This window comes from Mauremys mutica, chromosome 14, assembly GCF_020497125.1.
Source record: "Mauremys mutica isolate MM-2020 ecotype Southern chromosome 14, ASM2049712v1, whole genome shotgun sequence".
Taxonomy (NCBI): Eukaryota; Metazoa; Chordata; order Testudines; family Geoemydidae; genus Mauremys; species Mauremys mutica.
The window spans coordinates 17,340,616-17,360,535 of record NC_059085.1 but is presented as its reverse complement, the minus strand read 5'-3'; the positions used below and the strand labels follow the sequence as shown (position 1 = coordinate 17,360,535).

Genomic DNA, 19,920 nt, shown 5'->3' with positions numbered 1-19,920 from the left:
AACAAATGGCCAGCATCGTTTAGAATCCAGTTTGTGGGAGGAACGCCCTGGATTCCACAGAATCAAAAACGGATCCTATAAACTCTTATCTGAACACGAGAGGATTGACTTTTCTTCATTGATCAGCAATCCTAGCACGCCAAAGGTAGCCGGGATCATGGCCATGCTGGACAGTACCTCGCTCTTGAATCAGCCTCTCATCAGCCAGTCACGCAGGTACAGACCACTAGAGCTCCTAATTTCCTCAGGAACACATCCACATGCTGTGTAAAAACACACTGAGCTGCAGAGAGGCCAAATGGCAGGACTGCAAACTGGTAGTGGGATCAGTTAACCATAAAACTGATGTATTTCCCGAGGCTTTGATGTATTGCTACATGGAAATGTCTCTCCTTTAAGTTGATGGCAAGATACCAGTTGCCAGGACCCAGGGAGGGGATCATGGAAGCCAGAGTGACCAAGAAAAACTTTATTTTCTTTAGATATCTGTTGAGCTCCTTCAGGTTTAGTATTGATCTGAAATCTCCTTTACTTTTTAGATTAGGAAGTAGTAAGAATAAAACCCCTTTCCTCTGTGAAAAGGAGAAACTTCTTCTATGACTCGCAACAGAAGGGGAAATTGTACCTCCTGAAGCAGAACTCCTTCATGAGAGTGGTCCCTGAAAAGGGACAGAGAAGAGGGGCAGAAATAAACTGAAACGTGTATCTCAATTCCACTATAATTAAAAGACTAAGAAGCCTGTCATCAATCTGCTGTGAAAAAGCATTGGTCCCTCAAAAGGGAGATGCTGAACGGTTCATTGGACCTCCTGAAGATGATCGATAGCCATGAATATCTATGCATTGTAATGGCTGATGTCATGGCTTAAGCAGTAGAATCCCTCATCCACCACAGCTAGCAACTGTTGCCTCGCCTTCTCTGGCAACTTGTCCATACATTTTAAAACATTGTCCCCGAGGGAGAAATAACCCTCCAGTAATTCTTTGGGATTAGCAACACAGAGTTGTAGTCCCACTGTTAAATAAACTTTCCTCCCCAAAAGATCAAGCTTCTTTGCATCTTTGGATTTTGCAATAGATTGCAGCAGATTGTTCACGTTCAGTACTGAGCCTGGTATCAGGAGTGGCTTCTTGTGGCTCTCGACAGGAAGGATTGTGACACCTACTGGAAGAGCAGGGAGGGTGCAAAGATGATCAGGAGGCAGGTGGAAAACCCCCAGGGTTCCAATATGGCCAGTAGTATTGTCCCAGAACCCAATTTCTTACAGCCTAAAGGTCTCTAGTGGCAGGCCAATGCAGAGCTTCCACTTGATACCAGGGGTGAAAACCCCTCAGAGAGGAGTGATGGCTAACGTGATGTGGCTGACACATATACAAGCCAACTTCTGACTCTGAACCAGATTCATCTAACCAATGAGGTGCAGCACCTTTTGGTGCCAGAGATTAGTGTCAGGATTTTGCCACAGAGATTTTATGGGATTTATAATAGCCTCATGGAGGGGAAGGGCTATCCTTGAGGGACCACCTGTCACTAGGATGTCCAGGAGCCCCTCACAAGACTCCCTCACCTCCTCTGCTTAAATGCCTAAGTTAGATGCCACCCACTTTAGTAACTCCTGGTGGGCCATGAAGATCGGAGACACCTCCTTCACCAACAATGCCTTATCAGGTGAGGAGGCGGCAGTGGCGTGAGCAGTACCAGAACAGTCTCTGCCCCGCCCGCTGCAGGTGGGGCCAGCTTCTGCTGCTCCGTGTCGGGTTTTGCAGTTCCCCGTGGTTGGTACCGGAGGTGGGTTCTGGGGTTTCATGGTGCGGTACCAGAAGGACTAGGCTCTCAGAGGCTAAAGAACACAAATATCTTAAACTGGAGCCTTGGTCCAGTGGAAACCCCCACAGGCTCCAGAACCGTCACTGAAACAATGCCAGTCCCCATGGTTCCATCAGCCAAGTGTTCTGGTGTGCCATGGCAGTAGCCGTTACAGCCGCAAAAGACTGACGTGTGGAACAGTGCCGATGATCCCAAAGGCCTCGATGGTGTGAATAGACAGACTCTACCTCTGACTCCGAAGAGGAAATGGAGAAGGAACAGGGAGACCATGGAAGTGCCGAGCCATCCGGTGCCAGTGAGCGGTGCCATGGAGAGGCCCTCAAATGCGGTTTTCCTCATGAGATTGGTCTCGGTGCCATTCTGACGGTAGTGGAGACCTCCCTATCTCCCTTCAGTACCGGTGGTGCCAAGTCCTTACTGTCTGGTGACCCCGGTACTGGAAGCAACAGCAGATCCCTGGCCTCAACATATGCTTCTGGGTCACAGGCACCCAGAAAGTCGTGTCTTCCAGATACCTACTGCACTTATCTCATTAACACAGTTGGCAATGGGGCTGTCACCTAGGATCCAGTCTAAGAGTGGTATAACTTTGAGGTTCCAACTTCCACCCACAGAGAGTTGAAGATCATGGAACCTGTCAACGGGGGAGGGAGAGGGAGGGCGTCACTTGTGATGGACTGCTAAGAACACGGGTTGCCTTAGCCTGGTGATCCAGTCAAAAGTGGGGTGGTGAAAAATGGAATTCAATTCTGGGAAGAGTGCAGGTGGAAACCTGTCACTTGGAATAAGTGCCCATAGGAGACACTAGCAGACATATCACATGTGCAGGTCATCTCTAGCCATCACACCTTTCTTAACCAATACACTTTCATGTTTTGACAACCACACTGTACTCTTGCCTTAGACTGTTTGATCAGAAAGCCCTGATTCCCAACAGTTAGTTTATAAACTAAAGACACACGTGAATCAATGTTTTGTAACCTTTATCTTAAGGTATTTTATCCATTCTGGTATCAACTAAGCTGCAAATTCTTTGGCCCCAATCCAACAAAGCACTTACACACCTGCTTAACTTTGAAGTCACTGGATCTACTGACAACCTTAAAGGATCAGATGATCCTTCACAGGAAAAAAGGCTAACTGGATAAGGTGATCAGAAAATCAGAATAAAAAAATAGAGTGGTAACTGGATTTGTACCCAGCTATGAACAAAAATTAATGTATATAGAGAAGATTAAAAAATAGCTGGCCACATGAAGGGTGAAATAGAGACAACTGTACAGCCTCCAAATGATTGTATGGTATATTAACACCATAGTATAGTGCGTGGAATCTGAATAACGGTGGCTCATATTTTGGGAGGGAATGTCAGACACGCCCTCTTGTCAGAGAGAAGTTATCACAGTGAAGGATGACAGTAAATAGGAAGCCAGAGTAAAAGCAGGCTTAGAATGAAAGCATTAATGCAATTTTAAAATCCTAATGGATATAGCTTCCATATTCAGCACATACTTAAGCAGATGTCTAACTTTAATGGGATTATGTATGTGATTAAAAGTTAGTCTTGAGTTTTAGCACCTTGCTCAATCAAGGCCTTGAAGTGTGGCCCATAATCACCAGTTATAGGAACTGAACTTTTCTATGACATGCATACTGGACTAGAACTAGAAAGGCAGAAGAATCTTGCACATGCAGCACACTGAGAAAAAGACTGCTATTTTATAAATATACCTCTTTCTAGTTTCATTCTGTCAAGGATTTCACTTTTGTCTGCTAAGTCAGACTTTAAGGCAGTCTCAAGTTGAGCAATTTGTAATTTCAGTTGCTGTTCCTTTAACTTCCATTGCTGTTCATGGCTCACACTGAAGACACTGCAATAAAACATGTGGCATGTGAAGAACTTTTAAAAATCAACTTCAACAAAAATAATAAAGAAAAAAGCTTTTAGTGGCACAGAGACTACTGTCATCATGTTTTAGGAATTAAGTAAACATATGCTGGTCTGCTGCTGTTGAAACCAAGGCGCCTTTCTCAGGCTGCGGTTAAAGAACATGAAAGAGTTTGTGGGATGAGCAAAGGAACTGGCCTTAATTTAGAGCTCCAAAGTCAGAAAAGTTGGCAGTGTGCAGCATTTGTGGGACTAGAAAAGGAATTCAGATGCATATTCCAGGGGAATCCACAACTCCAAACCTCAGCAACAGACAACTGACAAAACCATTCTTTCCGCATACAAAACCTCTTAATGTAGAGACCTGTGATTACCCACCTGATCTCTTAACATCTGCAAAGCATAGAGAGTCTAAAGCCCTGTTGCCTGTTCAAAGAAACATTGACTATAAAGTGACAACAGTTCTCATACTGTAAAATGATTCTGATTAAGAGGCACTTATACAAAGTAGTCTTGTGTCCTACTAAAAAAAAGTCTAGGGGATAAGAATAACTATTTTTGTCATAACACATTATTTGGTTCTAAACCGAAAACCTGTATATGGATGGGACACAGAATTAGAATTTCTGAAACCATCACAAAAAATTATTCCGTTTGAAGAAAGATTAAACATATGAAATGATTCACAGTTAGGATAGAATATGTAAAGATATATGCAATGTGTTTTTGCATAGTTAACAAGATGAATGCTACTTTGTGCTGTTCATATCATTATTTAACAATGCACTCATTGGCTTAAAAATGTTCTCCTGGGCTTCAGCAAGTCATAAACCAGCTTAAACTACAAGCAAAAAATCCCTAATCCCGGCTGCCCGGCGGGCGTGAGGGTGGCTGAGTGACTGTGCCCGCTGCCTCGGGGCCCTGGCTCCGCAGCCTGCCCCGCCCTGGGGCAATGCGCCGGCCTGAGCCCCTCTTTGATTGTCGTCTCTCCCCGCAGTCCCCGCCGTGATCCTGGACCTGCAGGAAGCCATTCCCCAGCACTACTGGTGCATCCCCTTCTCGGTGGACGGCAACCCGCCCCCGGCCCTCCGGTGGCTGTTCAAAGTGCAAATTGCAAAATATGTTCTGCATTTTTGTGAATAATCTGAAACTGTGCTTTAACTTCAGTTATATATGAGGCAGCTCCTGATGAATCTGATTTGGAGAAGCTGATTCCAACTGGAATAGGTATGCAACAAAAACTACAAGCAAAAAACCCCCAAACCCACACAGCTCTGCTTTCCACACCTAAATAGAAATGGAAATTGTATGTCTCAATGGATTGGCTGTGACAAAGTAAAAGTGAATTTACATCTAATGAATCAGGATCAGGATTTGCATAAGGAATTGAAGTAAGAATTATTGTAACATGAAATCTTGACCCTACTTTTTAGCTGACTAAAATAATTCCAAGATACTTGGGAACATCTCATGTTTTCCCGGAATGCAATAAGTGAAAAGTTAAATGTTCACCATTTGTTAATTTTCAATGCAATTAACATATCCTACAAAGAAATGTATTTGAGAGGCAGTGTGGCCTAGTTATTCAGTGTTTCTCAACTACCAGTCCATGGACTGGCGCCAGTCCATGGCAGCCTCCTTGTTGGTCCCTGAGATTTCCCTGGGAGAGTTTAGGAAAGCAGAAAGCCAGTCCCTGGTATCAAAAAGGTTGAGAAACACTGGGCTAGTGGACAGTCAGAAGACTTGAGCTCTAGTTCTGGTTCTGACACTAACTTGCTTTGTGATTCTGAACAAGTTACTTCCACCTCTCATTCTGCTCCCACCACTATTCTGTCTGGTCTATTTAGATAGGAAACACTTCAGGACAGGGACTGTCTGATTCTGTGTTTGCAGAGTGCCTTTTACAATGGAGTACTGATTTTGGTTAGGACCTTTAATTGTTACGGTAATATAAATAAGTAATAATGTGTACTTCTCCCTCCATTACTATAGTTTTGGAGAGGTTTCTTTGAATCCATGGTACCAGCAATTTTGGGAAACACGTAGACTTACATTATTCATGTTTTGATTGAATGACTAATGTGAAGAATGGATTACTTCAGCATAAATTATAACTGGTTAAATCTTAAACAAAAAAGGTCATATGTTCTTAATCTTCACTCATCCGAAGAAGAAGAAATTGCAAGTTCTTGTGAGTATGCTACTATGTAGGTTTCCATCTACATTCACTATTACTACAGCTGTTTAATTGCTACATAACAAAATACAGGTCCACATTATTTCAGTTGTCAAAAATGCTATGCTCCAATGCCCTTCATACCGGCACAAAGATCACCAACAGTTGTTCTGCCAGTAATATCAGAATTTGGATTAATTTAAATTAAGAACAAATTTTGAAGTCAGTCCTTTCCAAGCCCACATAACGCTAATGTTAATATGTGTAAGTTAGTCTGAATTCAGTCCATAGCTATCTTCCCCTCTAAATTTAGGGTTACATTCCATTTGAAATTATGTGGGATTTCTTTTGAAATTACTATATTGCACCACACTTGGAGCCATCTGGGTAACTATAAATGGTAAGCCACATCTGAAACCATTTCCTTTGCATGGATTGTGTGCATGACCAGATCTGCATTACAAGAGCCTATGAAAACAATCCCTACAACCCTGTTATTCATGCAACTGGTTTTCTTGGATGTTGCCTAAATAATAAGACAAACTCATACTTGTGTACGCAGGGTTGTGGTAGCCATGTTGGTGCCAGGATATTAGAAAGAGAAGGTGGGCAAGGTAATATCTTTTATTGGACCAACTTCTACGTTTTCAAGTTTATGCAGAGCTCTTCTTCAGAAGCTAGAAAGCTTGTCTCTCTCAGAAGTTGGTCCAATAAAAGATATTACCTCACCCACCTTGTCTCTCTAAAACTCATATTTGCTTTCTGTAAAGTCTTGGGGCCAAAGCCTGCAGTCCTGGCTTCAGCAAAACTCCCACTGATTTCAAAGGATGTTTCTGTGAATAAGGCATAGGGTAAGGAACGCAGGGGTTGAGTCTGTTATTTTCTAGCTCCTACATCATGATATCAACCCTTTGGCACGTCCACTGGTATGTCCACTGCTAGCAACAACAGTAAACATAGGCACAATCCATATGTGTTACAACACTGGCACTACGGAACGAAAGGTATAGAACAATCAATTTGTTTCCAGTTTATTTACACTGGAGATTTACCTGTCTTCACTGGCTCTCTCTCTACAATATAATCCTTTATATTTGAAGGGACAGTGGAATCAACTGGATAAATGAAGTTATGGATGAACAGAGGGATTATCTGAGGGAGGGAGGAATAACCATGTGGCAGTTAACTGGGAGTTTCAGTTTACTGGGATATGGTTAAGTAATGTTTTAATTTATCAGTTTATTTTAAGGATCTGTTATTTTTAGTTGCCTCACTTAATCTTGCAAAGCAAGAGAACTTCAAATAAGATTACAAGCTTTGCTTTACCAAGTTATTTCTTTGCATAATTGAAAAGGAGAAATTATGGTGTAATAAGAAATATTAATTCACTATTCAAAAGCCAGAGGAATCCACAACATCAAACCTCAGCAACAGACAAATGACAAAACCATTCTTTCCATATATAAAAGCTTCTTCATGTAGAGAGCTGTCATTACCCACTTAGTCTTAAAACAATCCTTAAAAACAATCGGTTCTCAAATGCTTTCACCTGTTTACATTTTTTGTTTGTTTTTTAGCAGAAAGGTAACAAATATAACAACAACTCAGCAAATAATATCAGATGTTATTGTATTTACTTCCCAGAGGTCCTTTAAGAGTTGCCAAGTTGATAAACTGCAAAATACAAGTTCAAAACACAAGTCATTTGGGGGTGGAGGGGAGAGGGGGCAAAAAGAAAAAGACTTCTAGCATTCTGGCTACTTCCCCAGGAAACAAATTAACTTTACAATATGTCCCTGATTATTTTAATTGTTCCACCTGGACAGAAAAGGTCACGTTCTCCTTGTATTAGAAGAAAGACTGTTGCCTTCAATTCATGAAAAGTTTATTTAAACATCACTTTTTTCTCATTAAACTTTTGTAAATTGACTATTTCAATTTTCTATTCTGTATTAGAGACTGAGTTGCACCTTATCAAGCTTCATGTTCTGAAGATTTAGCATTTTAATATTTTATTTATGTGATTTTAAACACTGCTGACAGGATTTACACAGGCTATTATCTCCAAGAGCATTCACATAAGCTTCAAGTAGAACCAGCATAAAGGAAACAGTTGCTATTAAAATAAACACAATTAGAAAATGTCACCAAAACTGTCACAAACATTAGCCTCACTTCACCTCTACTGCAGGGATGGGAGGAGTAATTCAAGAAAATATCATCCAAGAAAATAAATTTAATCTGCAGAATCCTACGTCCAGAGATACATGGATTCCTTATAATTCAAAAAGCAGCCACTTACACTGTTTCTAATGTAAATTCACACCTACTCCTGAACATCTTGTCTCGATGGTCAAAATTATATGACCTATACTACTGACTGTTCCTTTAATGGATTTTTTTTTTAAATGAGTTTAATACTTGAAGAGCACAGGATTGACAGTCCTGGAGGCTCAAGCCCTTTCTTTGTCAACAAAATAGATGCAACACAGGCATGGCAGCATAAGTTTCCACGTACACTTATGGATAAGAGAATCCCTAAGAACTGGAGTGAGAAATAGTTAAGTCTATATATATAAAAAAGAGGAGCTAGGAAACAAGAAAGGGAGTCAAGTGACATTAAAAAAATCATTTATAATTTACCTGTTATATAGTTTATCATAATTTTCCTTTAAAAGATCCCTCTCCTTTTCTAGGTCATTAATTCTATCCTGCAACTAAAATGAAGAAGAAAACTACATGTAATGCACAGCACAGGAGAAAATAAAAACAAGAAGTTATAAAGGTGATTAGCAAATATCTGTAGACACTGTCAAACATGCTTTTATTTTTTTAATTCAGCATTGTATGTAATAGTCTCTTAGAAGCACAAATATATCTCCACTTGGACAACAATTACTTTTTTCATGTTGTTTATGGAGATGAAATTAACAAGTCTGGTCTGTGTTTAATAACAGCATCTAATTACATTGTGGTTTATGCCAAAAAGATTTGTTTTCGGCACTAACAATTGTGATGATCTTAGTACTGTTCTAGGAATGGTGTTAGCTAGTTAGTGGCTTCTGTATAGTTAATTTTGTTTTGAATCAGCCAAACAAAAACAGATATTATTGACTGCTTGCTTTCAAAATGTCCATTGAAGGGAGATAAGAATTTTAAAGCCATTATACATTTAAAAAAATTAAGAACTTTCCCAAGTATATTATAACAATTTAGAGATTATTAGATATGGGATGAGTTTCTTTAAGCTTAAGCTTTGTCAATATAACAATAAATTCATAATGAGCCAACCTTTAGGCATGACTAAATGTAGCAAGATATACAATGGAAGAACCTCAGCTATGATCCTGCAAACTCCTTCTCTTGCACAGTCAATGGAACTACTAAGGGATTAAGGAATGGGCCCTAAATCTGGATCAACGCTGACTGTGGCACTTCCATTCTTCTGGCTAATGGAGCTCAGGAACAGAAAAAGTGATTGATTTGAGCTTCCAGGTGGAAAGGACAGTCATCTGTTATGTGAAAAAATCATTTAAAAAGATTTTAGGTAGATGTTCAAACTTGCTGTGATTCAAAAATGTGGTGCAAAGGAGTCTCAGTAAAAAATCAATCAAGAAAATATGTACGATGGCTGTATTAAAATAAAATTAAAATATATTAAAATAACCAAATTTTCAACAATAAATGAAGTCAGCCTAATGTCAACATGAAAGTTCAAATGTATGCAGAAAAACAGAGGTCAAGTATGTAAATGTCCTATTTGAACAAGCAGCAAGTACAGGATCTAATTTCTAGACATAGGGAGTCAGAAGTTAAATCTATACTATACTTTTCTCTTAACCAAAAAGTCAATAAGCAGTGATTTGCACAGCAACATTTAGGTAATCTCTTTAATTGAAAATACAATTTTCTCACTAAATATTTCCAGAATTAGATTTGAATGCAGATCAATGCTTGAGCCATATGGAATCTCACCTCTTCTATCCTTTGTTTTGAAAAAGTCATCGACTGTAATTCTCTCTCAAGATGGAGGCACTTCAAACGCTGTTCTTTAAGCTGCAGATTGAGTTCATTCCCGTTTGCCATTAAAGCATCATGGCTGGCCTTAAGGTTCCTTTGACTCTATAAAAAGGAATGGAGAAGAAAAAAAGAAAAGGTTAACTTCCAATAACAACACAATGATGAAATAATTCCTGAGTTATAAATATGTATATATTCAAATAGTAGCTGATCTAGCAAAACAGCACAGAATACACTTTTTCAACTCAGCCAACAGGAGGCACTCTTGAACTAAGTTTGACCCCCTGTAGGAACTGAAAGATCAGTGTCAGCACACATGGCCAACAGAAAGGTGGTAGTTTTTCCTCTCCTCAACATTAACATCTTACAGTTAGTTGTTCTGAGAAGGACCAAAACTACATCTGTTAAAGCAACTAAAACATTTTGCTGTGGTTATAGTGGTTAGATGTGCTGACCAAAAACACTGCAATAACAAGCAAAAGTTAAGGCTGACCACAGCTATGCTAATCGCAGAACTCGACAGCTCTGCTAACCCATAGTTTTAGATATTCATTTGATTTATATTCACAATTCACTCAGATACATTTCCTTGGAAATAATAATTTAATGAAAGGCTTACAATTTCTTTTTAAATTGAACCTACTTTGTTGGATTAAATATAGATACTTTAACCATCCTTAATATTATTGCAAGATGCTGGTAGAACCTCATTTCCAGCATATTACTGATGATTATACCCCTCATATTTCACAGTGTTTTAGTAACACTGATTCATTATAAAGAATTTCACTGTAAATCACATTCAGACAAATATGGCTGTTAGGTTGTTTTGTTTCTGGTCAGTCTGCTATTTAACATTCTCTAAACCCAACATGTAATTATATAAATATAGGAGTCTTTTATGGATGGTTTTGCATGGGAGAAGTTAGTTTTCATGTTTTCCACAATTCTATGTCATGTAATATTTTCAGGATTTTAAGACAGAAAGTGATAGAGAACTGTGCAATTTTGTTGTCTTTTCTGAGAAGTCTACGTGCAGAATGACTACTCTCAAAAATGACTTAAGAAAAAAAGTCATCCACTTGATCTTTTACCTCCCATTTGTCCATAATATAAACCTTATGTAAAACATCAAATATGGCAGACACTCTTATACCAGAGAAACTTCAGAACAAATTAAGTATATTATCCATAGTCCTCATCACTTATTTGTAGCCTTTGACACCTTTCTTAAGCCAGTTATGAGCAACTGCACCTGTATTCCTCTATAGTCCAGTGAGTGCACCCACTTCAGGCTTCTAGCACCACAGTCATTGCCTTTCTTGGGGGGAGTCACATGTCTCTCCACCTTCTGATCGGGGTGGGGGAACAGTTTCCTAACTATATTCTGGCCTCCCTAAAAACAGGCAGACAGACCTGCTTTGCTTTCTCCTCAGAGATGGTAGACAGTGTAATTGTCAACAGTTAGATGTTACCACAGTACTTTCTAAGCATGTACCGGTATGTTTATTCTTAAGGTAAGAGTATTACAGAGAAAACATACTAAAAACAATCAAACAATCTACACCCATGTCAATAAGCTTACTAAAGATCATCTCTAATACCAACAAGGGCTCTGGGTGGTGATTAGTCTATCAAACCCCACACGAGGTTTTTTCCTGTGATTACAAGTTCATCACAGCTTCAGCTCAGAAAAAACCTGCTCATTTATCTGAGCCCCCTCCTATCTTCAGTTTCGGTCTTTGAAGTGACCATGAATAGATAATTGGACAGACAATAGGTTTCTGTCCAAGGTGCGGCTTCAAAAGAATGGATCCCAGGGTGGGTCATTTGCATTCCCCCTCCTCCCAAGTATTTCCTATAAATCCCCCTAATTTGTGTAGCACATTGTTTCAAAGAGTCCATTCAAGTGCACAACACATCCTAGAGTTTACATTAAATAAGTTAACAACAAATACGTATTTGCATTTTTAATATGATTAACTCCTAAAATTAATTCCAAAAGGTTAAACCAGGCTATTGCAGGATATTGTCATATCTGTCACACTCCCCTGGCTTCTTCCCCATCTTTTATCTCTGCACATTATTTGTTACCTTCTTTAAAGAGGAAAAAAAACCTGTCAAAATCTGCTGAGAACTCTTTATCCCACCTTCTCTTTCCACTCATTTCCCTTCTCCTCAAACTCCTCCCCTTCTCCCCAGTCATCAGCCTTGATGTCCTCCATCTCTAATCTCTTTCCTTCTGACTTCCTTACTTACATTACCCTTCTATTCAACCCCTCTCTGGCCCTACTTCTCAACCTCTCATTATCCTATTACCTGCATTTCCATGTACCACCCCATCTTTCTCCTTCTCTTCATATCTCAAATCACTAAACATACAGTCTACAATCAAAGTTTTTTTTCCTCCTGCTGATGATAGCTCATCTCAACTGATTAGACTTTTCCTGTTGTTATGCATACTTCCACCTTTTCATGTTCTCTGTATGTATAAATATCTCCTGTCTGTGTGTTCCATTCTATGCATCCGAAGAAGTGAGCTGTAGCTCACGAAAGCTCATGCTAAAATAAATTTGTTAGTCTTTAAGGTGCCACAAGTACTCCTGTTCTTTTTGAGGATACAGACTAACACGGCTGCTACTCTGAAACCAATCAATGCACTGATTTTCTCTTGTCCTAGTCTGCCTCAGATCCCTTCTAATCTGGCTTCCGATCTTTTTAAACTTTAATGAAACGTCATTCACTAGAATTTCTAAGAACTCACTCTCAGACAACCTAGGGGCTGTAGGCTAGCCTCATCTTCCAAAATCTCTCTGTTCTTTTTCATTCATACTGTCGATCCTGCTCTTTACATCTTGGGTGAAAACTTGGTCCCATTAAAGTCCATGAGAGTTTTGCTATTGACTTCAATGAGGTCAGGATTTCACCCTTTATCTTCACTGGTCTTTCAAGATACAGTCTTCTCCTCATTCTCCTTCTACAACTCTGACCATTCTTTCCGCATCTCTTATAGTGGGTTCTCCTCCTGCCCTCCCGTACTCTCTGTGGCAGAGGGGCTTTGAGCTTGGCCCTTGTATGTTCTCATTTTACACCCTGTCTCAAGCTGGTAACTGGGTTGGTGATTGGATTTCACTGGTGTCTGGCACTTTATCCTTTGCGGAACATGCCTGCACATGAAAAGATCAAGGGCATGATTTTGATTGCACTTACACTGCTGTAAATCAGGAGTAACTTAATTGAGATTAATGGCATTACACTATGGTAAAAGTACCCCATAGAATCAGGCCACAGAATCAAATCAGATCTCAATTACATCTGTGCAATCAATAGTTGCCCTGGAGTAAGTGAGAGCAGAATTAACTCCTTAGAACTAAAATTGGAAACAACATACAATAATAATTTTGCAAGTATCGCTCTATGGTTCATGAAATCCAGAATATCATTTTTTTAATATTCGCATAAGGGATAGTAAATAAATAATCAGAAGAGAGTTTCTGAGCCCTTCAGCACTTCTAAGCAGACTGCATGATTCTTTCATCCAGACGGCCCACATGATGATGACTGTCACTATATTAAAACACTTTCTCTATGCGTGTATGATAACATGGACATATTTCAGGCCATTTGCTAGAGTAGGATCTCCAGCTTTTATCCCCTGGTTGCACAGTAATTGTGCTGGTCCAGATTAAAAGGGAAAATGGGCAGATAGTATTTGCATTTCAACTGGTGGAAATTGAAAGTACATAGTAATTAATTTCACTATTTACGAAAACAAGTATCATACTTCTGAAAAACACATCACTACTGAATGGTGCTACATTATCAATGTTGTGTTGGTTTGCTATTCAAATTAGAAATTCTGTGCTGTTTTCTATTATTAGTTACATTTCATAATTATCACTAAAACTGTGTGTGTCTTATTCACTTTTTTCAGGATGATAACTTTATCTCAGGGTTCTCTAACCGTAGCAAATACTTGAGCTTTGCTCTTCGGGTTTAATGATACCCATATGAACCCTCTATTATAGCCCTCTATTTCAGTTGTTTGTTATTTATTCTGTATTTACTGATCCTTTATTCTGCATTGTTAGCACTGCAACTGTCCATCAAGGGTTTCTTTGGCCTGAAGTTTTAAAAATGTGTCATTCTTATTTCAGTAAGTTTTCTGGCTTAGAAACTTACTATTTGTTGGATCACTATTTCAGTTTGCAACTGTGAAGAAGTTTGCACATGCATAAACAGAAAATCAATTGCGTATAAGAATTTGAAAGAAAGGTTTAACATCAGAAAAAGCCAAAGGATTTGAACAATGTTTCACTTGCTGTGAATTAAATGACACCCCTGTCAGACGTGAGAAACAATAGCCCCAAACTATACACCTTATAAATAACACATACATCTGGTACTGCTACATTTTAAGGAGGGGGACCCCCTCTAGCCTCACAGGTTCATTGCCTGAAGGGTCCAAACAGCACAGAGGGGAAATCGTTAGCTGCCTCACTGCCATTGTCCCACTTCTCCCTGGACCAGCATACGGCCCTCCATGGGTATACATGACCACGTATGGAGTCCACCATGCAGCAAATAGCCTGACTTCTGGTGGTTATTTTACAGAAAATTATGCTTCGTGTGATTTAAACTGGTCCTTATAAATGGTTTCCCTTATATTATAGACACAAGTAAAAGCCAATCCTCAGAATTCTGAACAGCCACATTTCTGTTTTACCAACACTCAACTCCAGCCCCATATTTCAAATTCACACTGAAACCAACATTTGTTTTATGAAACCCTGTTTTAGAAAGATTTCAGTCATTACCTGAGACAGCTGGAAATCTGCAGTTCACCTGTATAACAAAAATTGGACCACACCAAACCCCTGCACTCCCACAGACAAGCTCACCGCATACAAGTGAGAACTGTAGGGCCTGCTGGACCCATCTGCAAAACAACTTTAACGCTGGAAACACTGTAAATTTCAGGCAGCATGTGTGTAATATTTTATACAATCTATTCTCAAGTGTTCAGTGTTGTCATATTAAGTGGAAATGGAATGTTACTGATTGTGAGTTAGTTACCTCTTGAAGCTGAAGAAATTTCCCTTCCATTGCTGCGAGAGCATTGCTTTTCTCCATCAGTTGTTTGTGGAGCTTTATCATTTCCACATTGTCCCGAATGTTTAACCTTCAAAATTGTATAAAAAATAAACTCAGTGAGATTTAAGGTACAATAACAGTCTTCTTATTAGTTTTGCCTTGAAAATTTAAGACCCCTTGCAAATCAGTTTTTCATGGCTTCTTACTTCCACAACTCACTTGGGGGGAAGGTTTAGCATGTAATAGCCAACTTAATTCCTTCTTTTAAAATCTGCATTATAGATTTTAAGTAATTCCACGTTTTACTGGAAGATGACATGTAAGTATCAATCATTATTTGGACATGTTTCTTGACAATATCAAAACTAAAGATATACTGCAGTGCATGGAGCAATCCTATGCTTAAAGCAGAAGGATCATTTGTTTTGCAATCTATCCACTTTCTTTAAAAGTATGTGGTCATAGGATTACTACTTATTGGAATTTCCTCTCAGAGCTTAAACTTTTTAAATATTTCCAAGAAAAGTGACTTAGCATTTTACACAGATAATACCCTAAGTCCAGCATTCAAATCAGCTGCAGATGTGTCTTTAACTATATAAAAATGCTTAACATCTATGCAGAAACTCTATATGCCTGCAATTCTTTTATATATTTCCCCCGCTGAGATTTAATTGAGAATGCATTATTTAATAGGAAAAGCTTGTTAAAGGTTATCACAGACCTAAAAAAATGTTTCCAAAAAACTTTTACCTTGAACAGCTAAAGACGAGCTCATTATTTTTTGCATATATTTCAAGCCAAACAAAGAGAAAGCCCTGAACTGCTTTCTACAAATACAAAATAAAGTGATATAAAAATGAGACTATAGCAATAGTGCCTGAAATGTATAATTTCTCCTCTAATATTTATCTATCAGACTACCAGAAAAATTGTCACAATGCCATGCTGGAAACAGAAAATGGACTACAAAGCTTACACATCTGTAAACCAGCTGAGGACTTGAAATACTTATTCTTAAAAATATCAAAAGTTCATTGTGTTTTGGTATTGCCCAGTAAACTGTCCTTACACAAATGATAAACAAGCTCATAAACCTGAGATCTTCCCAAAGAAACAACCCTAAGAAAATGCTAAAATAATCACGTGTTCAAAACATGTTATCTATATAAATTAAAGTTGTGGTGCATATAGACAGCAGCATTGTCTCTTACTAGCTATTTAAAAGCTAATGTAGTGGCACATTTTTATTAATCTTGTTTCACACAAACAGCACTGATCCCTTCAAACACTTTTTATAGGAGTTTTTGTTTTTTTAAAGTAAACAAAAGGAGCAGATGATAGTGAGATTTATGATGTGCAGATGTAACTCCAATGGCTCTGGACAATCAAAATTAACCATTATCTTCAACAGTGACAAAGAGTATTTGATTTGAATGATTTTGCCAATGCTTATTACCACACCAACCCTTCAAAATCAGGAAAAATAGATGTTTATTAGAATTGAGTTTAGTTATGACAATTCTGACAATATCTAACTACATATAGTTGCTAGCTACTGAAAGTAAATGACACTTATTTTTAAGCAATGTATGGATTTTAATATATATTTTCTCAAATATTTACAAAGGCAAGGGCATCAAGTTTTTCCTCTCAGACATAGCCATTTTATAGGAGTAATGTGAAAATGATGTATGTTCTGGCTGATCATGTACAGAGGTGCACACCTGAAAGCTTGCCGGCAGTGGTGGAAACACATGGCAGAAGCTGCCTTTCCTATTTTGCTTCTCCTATAAAACCATGGAGAGATGACTCCTCTGGTCTTCCACAACTGACATCACAGAGCAGCTGAAGAGACAGTGGTCAGGGAGAAACTGACATGGTCCCTACGAATAGTGTATGTACATATACTTAAGTGGTCACCTGGACAAAGCACAGTACCTCATTCCAATTATTCTGTATCTGAGCAGAAATAGTTTATGCAAAGGGATCATAAGTCTAATATGAAGCAGAATATGAGCACATATTAATGCTGCTTTATAGCCAAAATTTGGCCCGAAATAACTTGCCCTCCTCCGCCCCCCAAAAAAAGTTCCAGGGAGAATAAGAAGAGTTCATTTAATATTATGGGCTTACTTTTTTCTCCTCATTTGCATATCAAGTACACCAGTGAAATTAAACCAGGAATAGCTCCATTGTAGTTAAATTAATGTCACTGAGATCTGCAAACTATCAACTGTAACACTGAGACAGCAGTCAATGGATATTTCTTGAAGATAGCGCCTATTGCCATATCAGCTAAGCAAGCAGCTCTTAACTCTTTCCATATTATTAGCCCACGTTCAAGCAGAAAACAACTTTCAGGACCTCTTCCCTCTCTATTCAGAGGTAAAAAAAAGAGAAATAAGAGAACCAGCCAATATTTTTCAATAGAACAGGATCAGTCTCCCATCAATGCCCCAGAAATTTATTCAACTTAATCTTAATGATGGAAGTAAAATATATAACATCATCACAGTGTATACTTTTGTCATTTCTACACATTTGAAATGACAAAACTATATACTGGCTTAAGTCATGTCTGTAACACTTCTAATAGGGTTTTTGTTTTGTACTTCTTATTTCTTTTAATGGTGGTCAAATAAAAGAAAAAAAAAGCAACCATTTACTCTAAGTATCACATTACTGTCATTATCAGATGTTGATACAAGAGAAACTAGAACTATTTCAATTCACATATCAAATTATATATTAACCATTTCAATTTAGAACCATACACACAGAAATCAGGACAACATGCATCTTTGTGTGCACATTTACATTCCTGCTTTCAGTCCAACTCACTATTTGCATGTAGAAATAGGGATTTTGGATGTGTGCGTAGCTAAATAAATGCCTATCCAACAATCAGCAAATCCCTGATCTGCAGACACACAAACAAGTGTGAGCCTGAGAAGACAGGTGTGAGAAGTCAGATGGAAATGTGACTACAAGTTTATGTTTGCACTGGGTCTGATTTGGCAAAGTTTTACTCATGTGTAGTTCTACTGAATCCCCAGTGCTATATTAGGTCTACCATGTTTGGTCCTTCTAATCTGGGAATAGAACTGCTACAATGCAAACACTGTAATCAAGAGAATTTAATGTACTATACTCCTAAATGTGTGTGTTCAATAGACCTGATCCTGAAGTTCTGTTGCAGAAAAAATGCTATTATATATACAAAATACATATTTTTCTATACTGACAGATGAAGGGCATTGTCAAGTATCTGTTTCACAAGTGCGCTTCTGAGCTGCTTCAAAATATGTTTTTGGAAAGTACCAAGAGCAATTAAGTTACTTGAAGGACTAGCTGCTTGCAAAAATGTAATTGTTCAGAATTAAAGCATTTTGGCTTGAGCACTATGTTCTGTAGAAATCATCGAACCATGAGGTAATTATGTTTTGCCCATCTCTAAATTAAAACCAACCAAACTAAATTAAATTAAATGTTATGTTTAAAAAATTTAATCAGTCTGATAACCTATGTGCCATGTTTCTCAAAGTAATATGCCCCATTTAAAAAACAAAACAAAACTTCTAATGGAAATTATAAGAAACACAACATCTGCAGCTATACCAGTGAGTGCCACAATAGTCACCTCAGTGCATAGTTTAACCCAGTGGTCTCAAACTTTTGTACTGGTGACCCCTTTCATTTAGCAAGCCTCCGAGTGTGACCCCCCTTATAAATTAAAATAACTTTTTAATATATTTAACACTATTATAAATGCTGGAGGCAAAGTGAGCTTTGGGCTGGAGGCTGACAGCTCATGACCCCCATGTAATAACCTCGTGACCCCCCTGAGGGGTCCCAAACCCCAGTTTGAGAACCCCTGGTCTAACCCACTTGGACAGACTATGTTCTGTGCTGTGCCTGTCTTGAAGTGCAGCATAGAAAATCTAAGTCCAGGATGGGGTGGAACGGGGAGGTCAAAGTGGCTTTAAGCCACCTTTGCGATTCTTGGATTTCAGGCTGCTCTGGGGATTGGGGTGGTCCCCAGTACAATTTAGAGCATTCCACAGGGCTGCTCTGACTTACACTAGCTTTGACACTGAAGTCTACATGCTGCTGTGCAAGCCAGAATTTCTGGACCATGAACACACTAGCCAAACCCCTTGCTATACCTCTGGTCCTATGTCCAGCCTATTCTTGTACTGCACCAGGATAATTGTAGAATGTCATGAAGAAGCTATAGCATGGGTTGGAATCTGTTAGTTCTCTTGTATTGCACTTTCAAAGTCACAAGATGTTTAGCCGACTTCTTAAAATTCCAAGTCTAATCAACATAAAAAGAGTCTGCTTTACATCTAAAATGTGGCACTGAGTTTCTCGAAGAAGAAAATGAGTGTTTGACAAGAAGGCCAGGAAGTTAATAGTGTGATTAAGGTCACACTCAGTTACCACACTGGGTAAGAGCCTGGAATACGTACATGCAATGATCTTATCTTCATGATATTCATTGAAGGAAAGATCAGTCATCACATTCTGTAGCTCACTTACTTTTTACAAGTGCCTTGCAATAACAAATGCTTTTTTAACCATAAAGTTGTAAAAGTTGTTTTTCCTAAAGGCTCAAAGTATCTTTAAATGTTGTGAACACGAAGCTGAGATCCCATGATGGGACAGGTTCAAAGACTGTTGGAAGCACACTCATCGGGCCCTTCAGGAATTGCACAAATCACCAGGTTTCTAAAGACAGATTTATAGATTAAAGGGCCAGAAGAGACCACAGTGATCATCTAATCTGACTTCCTGTATAACAAAGGTCATAGGACTTCCTTGCATTAATTCCTGAGCTGCCTTTTAGAAACTAATACACCCAGACGGTAGCCAAATGTATGCTAATTTAAGACAAGGCGGGGACTTTAG

The 19,920-nt window shown here is 38.7% G+C and overlaps 1 protein-coding gene across 4 annotated transcripts in view; it reads right to left on the bottom strand.

The window, feature by feature from the left end:
• Window positions 1-19,920, bottom strand: part of RPGRIP1L (RPGRIP1 like) — a 126,585-nt gene that overhangs the window by 85,490 nt on the left and 21,175 nt on the right. For 2 of the 4 annotated variants that reach the window (XM_044987014.1, XM_044987013.1), the window contains exons 7-10: window positions 14,989-15,094; window positions 9,868-10,014; window positions 8,536-8,609; window positions 3,560-3,699 (exon numbers count right to left, since the gene is read on the bottom strand). In XM_044987014.1, coding sequence (XP_044842949.1) covers window positions 3,560-3,699; window positions 8,536-8,609; window positions 9,868-10,014; window positions 14,989-15,094 — 467 coding nt within the window. Of the gene's footprint in view, window positions 1-3,559; window positions 3,700-8,535; window positions 8,610-9,129; window positions 9,405-9,867; window positions 10,015-14,988; window positions 15,095-19,920 lie in introns of those variants that run through there. The other 2 variants (XR_006573404.1, XM_044987015.1) reach the window with 2 other exon arrangements.